Here is a 12200-nt window from a genome sequence, read left to right as displayed (position 1 = left end):
TATTTTGTATTATCAGACATGTACCAGACAGCTCTTTAGACAGGGCAATTGAGATTCCTGGATTTGTCCCATCGACATGTTGGAAAGGCTTGGGGGCCAACAGTAGCAACAGCTAGTAGCCCGGAGGCATTCTAAGAAAACTGAATAAATGTCTCTGCATTTCTTAACATCCTGGTGTCAAAACCTGGCATTTGCTTAGTCACCCCTGTTGCTGTTGGAACAAGCCTGCTTCCTGTAAATACCTAAGGAATGTCCATAAGAAGGACATGTTAAAAAGAAAACAAGATATAAGGGCACACAAGGGTACATATTATAAAGTACACACTAGATCAGTGTTTCTCAACCTTCCTAATGCTGTGACCCCTTAGTACAGTTCCTCATGTTGTGGTGACCCCCCAACCATAAAATTATTTTTGTTGTTACTTCATAACTGTAATTTTGCTGCTGTTATGAACCATAATGTAAATACGTGATACGCAGGACGTATTTTCATTCACTGGATGAAATTTGGAACAAATACACAAAACACCCAAATTTGAATACTGGTGGGTTTGGGGTGAAGGACTGATTTTGTCATTTGAGAGTTGTAGTTGCTGGGATTTATAGTTAACTTACAATCAGAGAGCATTCTGAACTTCACCAAAGATGGAATTGAACCAAACTTGGCACACAAAGCCACCAAGACCAACAGAAAATATTGGAAAGATTTGGTGGGCATTGGCCTTAAGTTTTGGAGTTGTACTTCACCTACAACCAGAGAGCACTGTGAACTCAGACAATGATGGAGCTGGACCAAACTTGGCACTAATACTCAATATGCCCAAATGTGAACACTGGTGGAGTTTGGGGAAAATAGACTTGACGTCTGGGAGTTGTATTTGCTGGGATTTATTGTTCACCTACAATCAAAGAGCATTTTGAACCCCACCAACAATAGAAGTGGGTCAAACCCCACACAGAACCCCAATGACCAACAGAAAATACTGTGTTTTCTGATGATCTTTGGTGACCCTTCTGGTACCCCCCACATGGGTCCCGGCTCCTAGATTGAGAAATGCTGCAGTAGACACTCATGAAAACTATTAAAAATTATGCATTTTTAGGAACATGGTTTTCCAAAGCATGAACACAGGTTATATCTGTTAAAAATACCCTAAGTGGAAAAAAGTCAACAGTGTTTAACAAGAACAACCAGCAAAAGCAAATGATGTTGTTATAACTCAACATCTTAAAGCGTACAGAAAGGTATACAATATTACCCTTAGTTTCCTTTGGGTCATGGCTGTTTCCAATGCGATCTCTCTGAGAGGATCCCTTGTCATATCAAGTACTGATGGCCTCAGTGTTTCTCCAGGATAGAGGCTTAGTCGAGACTGCCGGAGGGCCATTTTAGCCTGCAGCTGCATCATCTCCTCTTCCTGGCGCTTCAGCATCACTTCTTGGCTTAAGTGGTTGCCTTCCAGTGGAGTTTCGTATTGCCTATTATTGAGAAAGTGGGAAGAAAATTTGGGTTGTCATTTAAAAACAACAACATGAAAACGCTGCTAGCAATCTGTCAGCATTATTGTCATTATGTGACTTCAAGTCATTTCAATCTTATCATGAACTTAAGATGAAGCTATGTTTTGGAGCTGAGTGTGTGTGGCTCATCCAAGGTCAACCATGGCTGAGTGGGGAATCCAATCCTGGTTTCCAGAGTTGTAGTCTAATGCACAAACCATTATGCCACACTGACTCTTACCAGCATTATAACAGACTATAATAAATGAGGGAACATACTGATGTATGTTTTTGGTAAAAAGGAAATCACTTTGGCCAATTTAATGTAGGAACACAGGGATACTGAATTACACTACTAGCCCTTCTAGCCCACGGCAGCACATTTCCAGAGTTGAAGGCAGGATTATTTCCTAGTTTTACCAAGACTGGTTTCCTGCCCAAGGTTTCCTTCAAGCAAGGATTGGGAAAAGGGCCAACATTCCTAGCATGCCATCCCCATGCACACTGTTAGGTCTCATTAATACATGTGCTAATCCTAGGTTGATATGTCCTAGTGTATGGCAATTGAGATCAATGGTAACTAAATTGGCTGTAACTTATAAATTCCATTCATTACAATGGGTCTACTCTAGGAAAGATTTAGACTGTTAATCCATCTTTTTCCACAAAAAAGTGTCCATGGCACCTTACAAAAATTAGAAGATAGGCGAAAAATAAAATTCTGATTAATAAATATAATAAAAAACCCATAAAATATAGAGCCAGCACAAGAATCATCCTCTGTCCAACAACAGACCAACTTACATCCCAAAACCCTTTTTGAATAAAAGTTTTCACCCTGCTACAAGAGGAAGTCAACTCAAATTCCTCCAAGCATGAAATTTCAATGCCAAGTGATAGCCACACCCTGATGTAAAAGTGTAGTTGTTCCAAAATCTGTATGTACAACACATGTATATCTTAAAACTAGAGTGCTAAACTATCACAAGTGAAAACCATAATCCAAGATGCACACTAATCCTTATACTAAAGCAGGGGTCCACAAACTTTTAAAACAGAGGACCAAGTCATAGTCCCTCAAACTGTTGGAGGGCCGGATTACAATTTGAAAAAAAATTGAATGAATTCCTATGCACAGTGCATGTATCGTAAAAACACTTTAGAACAATACAATATTTAAAATGAAGAACAATTTTAACAAATATAAGCTTATTAGTATGTCATTGGGAAGTGTGGGCCTGCTTTTGGCTGATGAGATAGGGTTGTTGTTGTTGTTGTGTGCTTTCAAGTCTTTTCAGATCTAGGTTGACCCTGAGCGAGGGCCAGGTAAATGGCCTTGGAGGGCCGTATTTGGCCCCCGGGCCGTAGTTTGAGGACCCCTGTACTAAAGTATCTTCTTTATATGAACTTCCTAACAAGCAAAGCTGCCTTTGAATAACTGCAAAGATATAAAAATCAAGAATCCCTTAATTCCACATCACATAAGTCCTCAAGGTCAGCCAAAATTAGTAACTCTACCCTCAAACTTCTTGGCTTGTGCTCTTAAGTCAGAGCACTGGAATTACTTATTAACTTCAAGATAGTAGGATTACCAGTCAGCTGGAAAATGGGATTGTAGCAAAGGCAAGAAAGCTATAATAATGGGATCATCTGCTATACTTACCAAGGTGTGATTGCACACTGGGGTCTAGAGGAAGAAGCCAGAGTTAAGGTATGAGTTAGGGAGTGTAGCTGAAGAGAGAAGCAGAAGGTTCAGAAGCAGAACAGATGGGGAAAGAAGGAGCAGACACTGTGAAGGAAAGAGGGGAAATTTAACCTGCTACAATAGAACTAAGGTGGCTAAATCCCTAAATGCATGGTTGCTGACCATTCCTACAAAAGGCCAAGAAAACAGAAGTTGCAAATGTTTAACTTCCCTTGGCACATAATTACATGCATGGAATCTGTCCCACTTCTGAGTCATACTGTTTCTGGAATAAGAGATTCCCATGCAAAAACTGGAGATGCTGTTTGGATCACAAATCCCATAACATCCCACTCTGACAATAATCATATGGAAAGCCCCTTGGAGATTACCCAAGACTGCATATGAAGCAGGAGAAACCCAATGTTCGCATCTTGGGAGTGATCCTGGGCTCATCACTGAGCCTGGAGTCCCAGGTCTCGGGGGTGGCCAGGAGAGCTTTTGCACAATTAAAACTTGTGTGTCAGCTGTGCCCGTACCTTGGGAAGTCTCATCTGGCCACAGTGGTCCATGCTCTTGTTACATCCCGAATAGATTACTGCAATGCGCTCTACGTGGGGTTGTCTTTGAAGACTGTTTGGAAACTCCAACTAGTGCAATGGGCAGCAGCTAGAGTACTCTCTGGAGCGTCATACAGGGAGCACCCCCCCACCCCCCGATTATGTCAGCTCCACTGGCGAACAATTCAAAGTGCTGGTGTTGACCTATAAAACTCTATACAGTTCTGGCCCAGCGTACCTGTCCGAACGTATCTCCTTCTATATCTCACCTCAGAGTTTAAGATCTTCTGAGGAGGCCCTACTCTTGGCCCTGCCTCTGGTTGCAAACGTGCTTGGTGGGGATGAGGGACAGGGCTTCTTGGTAGTGCCCCCCCTCCCCCCGGCCGCCTGTGGAATTCACTCCCCAGTGAAATTAGATTATTAACATCCCTCCTTTCCTTTAGAAAGAAGTTAAAAACATGGATGTGGGACCATGCCTTTGGGTAATCTTGCTAACAATGACAGTGACAATGATGACAATCGCTATGGAAATTGACATGCTTGAGGGAGTCTCTAACTACAGAATTTGAGTCAAATAAGGCCACCAGGCTGTTACTGAAAAAGAAACAGATTTTAATTAATTAATGCGATTTAATGTTTTAAATGTATGTAATTATTGGATTTTATTATGTATTTTATTATGTGTATATTGGAGGCATTGAATTATTGCCAGCTGGAAGCTGCCCTGAGTCCCCCGCTCCCCGGGGGGTTGAGAAGGGTGGGGTACAAATATCTGATATAAATAAATAAAATATTAGAACAGGGGAAGTGAAACAATGACGTGAACTGGTAAGACAGATAAACTGTGCCTTAAAAGAGCCAACCAATGATGCTCAATGGCAGAATGACCAGCTTCTACACAATGGAGTGGCAAATCCCCTCTGATTTTTACCCAGAACTTTAAAATGAGCTTTCTAAAGTATCGAACACACCTGCAGGATACGTTTCAGTAACTTGAAACGTTTCTTTTATATTTCAGACTGAAACACAGAAGTGGATCCATAAGCCTACTGACACCAGAGCCAGTGAAGCTCAATAAGGTTTTTAATTTGGAGAGCACTGGATAAATATAACTGCCTTGATAAGCCAAGAAAAAAAAGCACAATATAACATTTGTGGCTCCCATGGTAAAAATTCAAAATGCAGACATAAGAATGTTGCATTTTCTCAGTCTTACTGTTACATCCTTTTCCTCTGTAGAACAGAGGATTGGTTCAAAATATTATAAGCCAAGGGACTGCAGCTAATCCAAATATTTTATTTGCAATTAATTAACACAATTACTCAATCACTGGGGCTCACTTCCTCTGGAGGTCTGACAAATCTGGAGCTTGGAATGAATGAAACATTTGAATGATCTACCAGGGGAGGGTAAGGTGAAGCATTTTCACTAATTATTCCTACAATTAAAAACATTATAAAACAAAGACCTTTAAATATATATACAGAATAAGTGATTTGAGAACCACCTTCATAAACTTGGCAGATGCCAACTAGTTAGTGGATACATTCCACATAATTACAACCCCACTGATTACTTTTTGCTTTTTTCTAGCCAGGGTTTTTGAATATTAGCTTCTAAAGCATTATTAAGTAGCTCAAGCCCAAGGGCATGATACCAAGAGACGTGGATTTTATGAAAGAAAGAAAAAGGAGAATGCAGTGCTTGTATCTGGGTTACTGATCGTATCTCAAAGGGTTGTGAACTGGAAGATGGAACATCTTTTTTCACATTTTTTAAGCCATTATCAAGGCAGAATAAGCTCTCTCACTGCCGTCATACTAGAGAGGCAAAGAAATGATTAAGAACTAGAGGAAAGGTTGCAGCCAATGAGGCATTTTTCTGTGGGTGGATCAAGATGGGCAGGGCTGGTTTACAACAGAACGGGGTGCAGCATCTTCAAAACAAAACAAAACAAAATGTAGTCTTGTAGTCTACTCTGCTTCAAGCTATTTTGTTTGGCAGTCGAATTCAAACATTTTAGAACTTAACCACACTGGGATTCTTCCTACAATATATATGAAAAAATAGTTTTTTTCTGAACAGTGATCATCCTATCAGAAAACAACAAAACATGTTTTTGCAGACTGCTTCTCTCATGACTTCGAGAGAAATGTCTACTAAACCAATACCCTCTCAACTGCAGTTACTGATGGCATGTTCCGCCTTGCTCTTCATGGTTACCTGTCCTAACTGGAAGTCTTTCTTGCCTCATTTTGAATTGTCAACTTTACTGCCCACCCTCAATCAATATCCCTGCTAGCACAGCTGTTGTCCCTCCTCTTAAATCAGTTAATATGGAATCATGTCAGCTCTGCCAGCAGGGTAGGATTTCAACTTCCAGCAACATAACCAATGGCAAGGAATACTGGGAGATGTCAGACAAACCAGCTGCATAATTCCCAAACCTGTCGTAGCAGAGTCACTGCTCTCTCTACATTGTAATGGGAAATTTACTCATGGCGGACAGTAGTGTTGTTCACCATTTGAATGTCAAGGGAAGCACACATTAAAGGGTGTGTGGCCACTAATATATTTGCCAAGACATGGAAATACATGAAGCAGAATATCAGGTTTCTTTTCAAATGTAGACACCTAGAAATGGAACCCAAAGTGGAAGTGAAACCCAGAAACAGGTACTGACTGCATCAAGTATTAACAAGGAATTAATACGTGTACACATACACATATCTAAAATCTTACAGCCACTTTAATCTTCCAGTTACCAGCACAAGTTTCTGACAATGTAGGGTCTTGATAAGGGATCTAAAGAACATTCACAACGTTTCTCATTCTGTGGAAGAAAAGGTGTCTCAATCCATTGAGATAGGACATTGAAAATGGGCAGTTGCTGCAAGATTTTGAGCCCGATGAGAGTGCAAAAATGCATATCTCTTTTCATCAAGGCCTCAGTAGTTTGCATAAAATACATATTTGCCAGAACTACTCTTTCTCCTTTTGTTAGGCAAAATGCACACACATATTGGTACCCATGGGACAAAATAACGGATCTCAAAGCTGCAACAATCCATCCAAAGTTGTTTAAAAATCCACACAAGGCACCAACAATAGCTATTTGTAAAAAAATATATCCCTATTTGCAATTAATTTGTACTCTACTAGCTTTTGGTTTATATTTGTAAAGCGATCTTGAGTCCAAAATAGTTCTAAATAAGTAGTAACAGCTTTTCTCCCGTCATGTAATTTGTATATGTAATATGTATTATGATGTTTTATTGATTGTATGTGATATTATGTTTGGAAACCGGTCTGAGTCCCTCAAGAGAGGTGAGAAGGTCGGTATACAAAACTTTTAAATAAATAAATAAATATAAAAAGAGAGCAAAAAACTCTGGAAAATGTGCAACAACTCATCAGTTTGCTGGGTGGAAGAAAGCTTAGGAATTTTTTATTCTTGTTCATAACAGTAAATTGTACAACGATTATAATTCTTGTCGTGACCAGAACTTGGAAATGCAACTTTTTAAAACAAAAAATCCCAGAATTCTTCAGTCATCTTCCAGTCATGTTGATTAGGGAACCAGGGGATTTATTGTCCAAAAAGCATGTTGTTAAAACATTCTGGCAGTTTCCTAAAAAACACATCATGAAAGTGGTTCATCATGAGCCCAGCTGAACACCTAAATTGGAAATTCATCTTAAATGTCATCCAGATTTCTATCTGACTCTTTGCAGCTGACAACAGAAGGTCACACATACATGTCCTCAAATTTCCAGACATATTTCATTTCTACATGTGGCAACGTATATATTTCTTAAGTAACACACAAAAATCCCCCTTATCTGAGGCCATGTACACCCACTTATTTCTTAAGGAATGAGTCAGGAATAGTTCTGCTTCAGACTTCACCTCAACCTGATGAAATCTTGAGCTGTTCAAGTTTGAGCAAGACACATTTAGGTGGTATATCAGGCAACCTTTTCTAGCTATGAAACAACTGAGTGCTGCAATACATATGACGATGAAATTGTAGAATCTTACATCTAGAGGTTTTAAAAAATATTCATGAGCTTCCAGTAGGACTGATTTAAATCAATGTTGTGAACGTAACAGAATTTCAGAACAAGTAGAACACAAACCTCATCCTTCTTGATCCCTGGACATTTCTTCTCCTAGGAGAAGATGCAAAAATCTCTTGCTGATGTAGAATATTGTACTGTTGATAGTACAGAAAATATATCTAGACACATCTGCGATTCCTAGATATATCTGTGATTCCTATCCCCCTCACAGCTCTGAAGTCACTTTCATAGTATAGTCAGCCCTCCACATTTGTGGGTTCAACCTTTGCGAATTTAATCACTCAAAAGTTGATCAATATAGGCTCTCTAAGAATTTCTAATTCCTCTAGTATAACTCTATGTTCAACTTTCAGCAAATATCTTAGAGATTCCTATAGACATGTCCTCTCAGGTAAAAATGGTAGTGAAGTTTTTTTTATTCACCACTTTTCAATATTGTGGTGGTTCTGTGACCCTAACCCCAGTGAAAGTGGAGGGCTGACTCTATAGGAGTATTGCACTATAGAACAGTGGTTCCCAACCTTTTTTGACCAGGGACCACTTGACCATGGACCACTCTCCAATATTAGTACCAAAAGGGTTATGAATCAGTTTTTGGTCAACTTTAGATTCAGTTTGGCTATTTGGGGTGCTGATTTAGAAAATTGCATCGGATAGGCCACATCAGCTCCAGTTTCTGCTCATCCACAGAAAACTATATTTAATAAGCCTCAGCACTATATGAGGGTTTTGTGAGACCAGTCATTCTGGTTGCAACGGTGTAGTAACGGTGAGGTCCTGGACCATATTTTAGTTTTTGTCGACCACTGGTGGTCCATGGGCCACAAGACGGGAACCACTGCTATAGAATGACCTCATTTGTTTAAATATAATGCTCAAATTCTTTCCACCATCTGCTTCCTGAAATGATCTGCAGATGAGGCACCAGGGAGAAAAAGAAGGCAGATACACTGAGTTGCTGTAAGTTTTTTGGGCTGTATCACCATGTTCCAGAAGTAATCTCTCCTGACATTTCATTGATATATAAAGCCCATTTTCCTGGTTTCCATCAGACCTCACAACCTCTGAGGATGCCTGCCATAGATGCAGGTGCAGCATTAGGAGATAATACTTCTGGAACATGGCCATACAGCCCAAAAAACTTACAACAACCCAGTGATTTTGGCTATGAAAGCCTTCAACAACACAAGGCATATACATATGATTGGGATCCAATCCTGGTTTAGATCTAAAAGGGGTAGTTCAAAAAGACAGCAGTCTGAATGTTACCATCTTGATGTATCCATTCACCATTCCTTCCTTTCCCCTCCCTTCCCTTCTCTCCTCTCTTCTCTTAAGACCAGAATCAGAGGTAGGTTTCCAGTTTCTTAAATCACTTTCTCTTAATATCCAAAATGGGTAAATGAGAAGTCCCATGTAAAGCAGGATCTGAATAAGAAACCAGGTAGTTCTTCTGCAACTGGTCACATGAAAGTAGGTTCATTAGTCATACCGGAAAAAATTGTGCTTACAGCTGAATTGTGCCTTACGAGTCTATAAGATAGTTGCTACATTGGGAGTTCCTCTTTTTTTCTTTACCTTGATCTTTGTCCCTGAAGTCGACCTAATGGAGAGGGATCATCTGCTGTTTGGAGACGACCACTGGAGTTATCCCTCAGTGCTTCAAACCTCCTCACTGGCACATGGAAAGAAAGCCAAAATCATAATTTAATATTGAATAAAGGACAATTATTATATCACCTATGTTTTCACTAGATGTAGCAGCCTACATTCAAGTTACCTTCAAGCCCAGCTTTTAAGTAATCGTATACATATTTTGTTAAATCCACAGGGACATGACGAGAGAATAGGGAATGCAAAACAAAAATGTCAGCCTTGTCTTGATTTTTGTCCAGACAAGTTGTCTTGAAATGGCAAAATAGCCTACTGAAGTTTCTCCAGTTCATGCATTCCCCCCATCATACTTCCTTCAATTTATGCAAAGTTTCTCATGCTGAATTAGTGTTTTTCTTTCAGCTTTGTGACCAGACACACATATTTGGCAGACAAAAAGACAGGCTGACTGATATAAAAGATACAAACACCCCATTTAACACTACTTCTTTTTAAAAAGTCCATGAAGCAAAGCAACGTTTACTTAGGGCTTACATTTACAGAAATACACAATCATGTCACAACATGGACAAAATTCTTTCATTTTCAACATCATTAGTTGTAATAATGCAACTGTTGAGGGCACAGCTAACCAAGTAAAAGATCAGAACTGTAGAAAATTCAGCCACAGTACATATAATGCTCTGCTTTAAAAAGATCAGAGAATCTTCAACCTGCCTGTCAACTTATAACGACTCTACAAATATCATATGTATCTCTTATGCAAGGAATACTCAGAAGTGGTTTGGCCAGTCCCTTCCTCTTAAATATAACCTGCAGCACCTGGTGTTCATTTGTGGTCTCCCATCGAAGTACCAACCAGGGCTGCACAATATCAGAAAGGATCTGGGGTCTTTAGGATATTCAGGCCTCATTCTGAAAGTCTTACCTTGCCGGAAATCAGCCTCAGAAGACATAAAAGATGGACTTTCACTGTCTGTGCTGTATATGTCACTGTGATAAGATTTATATCTTCGAACATTGTCTGAAAGAATTTGAAGGAAACACAGCAATGTAATTACTCAACATATCATTTAATATCATTCCAATGCACAAACTTTTAAATACTTAGTTCTATTATCCCACTAGCCACTTTGCCTAAAGAAAATAAATAAGACTGCAGTCAGGCTTCTTTTCACTTTATTTTAAAAAGGAAAAGGTCACCGTATAGCTATCCAAGTAGTAATCCGGCACTTGAAATTAACACGCTAGAAGGGCCAATGATACTACCTATAATACATTTTCCCTGAAACAGAATAAATAGCATACAAATGGATAGAGTTAAATGTGGAGGACTTTGTGTATCGTTCAGACATGGTTTATCACTGCTTTTGTGAGTAATTTTGGATAGTGGATGTTTTTTGTGTTTTAAAGCATTAAAAAAATAGTATTAAGTTAACAGGAAAAAGTAATGCTTTAGCTAATACATTTCTCAATGTTTCGATCTCTGTATTGGAAATAGCAAATTGGGTCATTTTCCCACCAGCATTATAGAACGAAGGCCAATCGTCTGATCTGCTCCAGCAGAAATGTAGTTTGGGGAAGTCAAGGACTTCTCTAGCTAAGAATTCCAAAGGCTCCACCCTGAACTATGTTTCTTATAATTCTGTAGGAGCAACTGGGATGATTGGCAGACAATAGCCTCCACAATTCTATAATATTGGTGGGAAAACGTCCCACACCCTAGGATGTTTTATCTTCCATAATCCCTTAGCATCATCTTTAACAGAGACTTGTGTCACATTTGATCATTCTTAACCATGAATAAAGCTGCCTTTTAACATTAGATCAGATCTAAAACACTAGAAGTTTCTGAACTAGAAGTTATAGGTGGCTCAAAACATAAGTAATTGTGAGATGTATTTTAAAATTCAACCTAAAAATGTATAATCATTGAATCATAGAATCATAGAGTTGGAAGAGACCTTGTGGGCCATCCAGTCCAATCCCCTGCCAAGAAGCAGGAAAATCATGAAGCATCCCTGACAGATAGCCATCCAGCCTCTGTTTAAAAGTCTCCAAAGAAGGAGACTCCACCACTCTCTCTGGGGCAGAGTCCCACTACTGAACAGCTCTCACAGTGAAGGAGAGAGGACAGAGGAGGTGACAGAAGCAATGAGATGGAAACATACAATCTTTCAAACACATCTTGATCCCAATGTTATGGAAAATGCTAACCTAAAAAGGCCACCATGCTAATTAATGTTGATTTATTGGCTGAAGTAGGTATCAATCAATGGGTTACAAAACCAATTTCTAGTTTTGGTTTTCTGTCATATCTTTGTGGCATATGTATGATTGGGAAAATGTTACATGTCAGCAAGAGATGAACTGTGACTCATTTCAAATTGTGCCAAAATGACTGGAAGTTCATCACTGCTTTTGGTATTAAAGTGCATAAAGTGAAAAATGTTTAATTGTTACTGTTTTATATCTGTTCAAAAAGGGAAAAAATCACTGGTGAACTTGTGTCTCCTGGAAACTTATAGGAGAGGCAATTCTCATCAGAAAAAGTGGTCTAGGGAATGGGGTGGTTGTGATTAAGTTTGCAAAACATTGTCCTATCCTCGATGTAAACTGAGGTGGGCCACTGTGGGACCCAGGAGCTTGCATTAATACCAAGGAGATCTTGGAGGTCTCTGCTTATCCCCAACCCAATTATTTTGCTCACAACCTTCAAGTGATGTGGGCCATTTTGGGGGTATGAATGCCTGGCAAG

At 39.4% G+C, this 12200-nt stretch overlaps 1 protein-coding gene across 5 annotated transcripts in view; it reads right to left on the bottom strand.

The window, feature by feature from the left end:
* PTPN13 (protein tyrosine phosphatase non-receptor type 13) overlaps positions 1 to 12200 on the bottom strand; it is a 154353-nt gene that overhangs the window by 55778 nt on the left and 86375 nt on the right. For all 5 annotated transcript variants that reach the window (XM_060779275.2, XM_067468582.1, XM_067468584.1 and 2 more), the window contains 3 exons: positions 10371 to 10466; positions 9407 to 9503; positions 1260 to 1479 (listed from right to left, as the gene is read on the bottom strand). In XM_060779275.2, the coding sequence (XP_060635258.2) occupies positions 1260 to 1479; positions 9407 to 9503; positions 10371 to 10466 (413 nt within the window). The remainder of the gene's footprint in view (positions 1 to 1259; positions 1480 to 9406; positions 9504 to 10370; positions 10467 to 12200) is intronic.

This window comes from Anolis sagrei, chromosome 5 (genome assembly GCF_037176765.1).
Source record: "Anolis sagrei isolate rAnoSag1 chromosome 5, rAnoSag1.mat, whole genome shotgun sequence".
Classification (NCBI taxonomy): domain Eukaryota; kingdom Metazoa; phylum Chordata; class Lepidosauria; order Squamata; family Dactyloidae; genus Anolis; species Anolis sagrei.
Note: the sequence above shows the minus strand (reverse complement) of the source record. Positions and strands in the feature narration are given on the sequence as shown.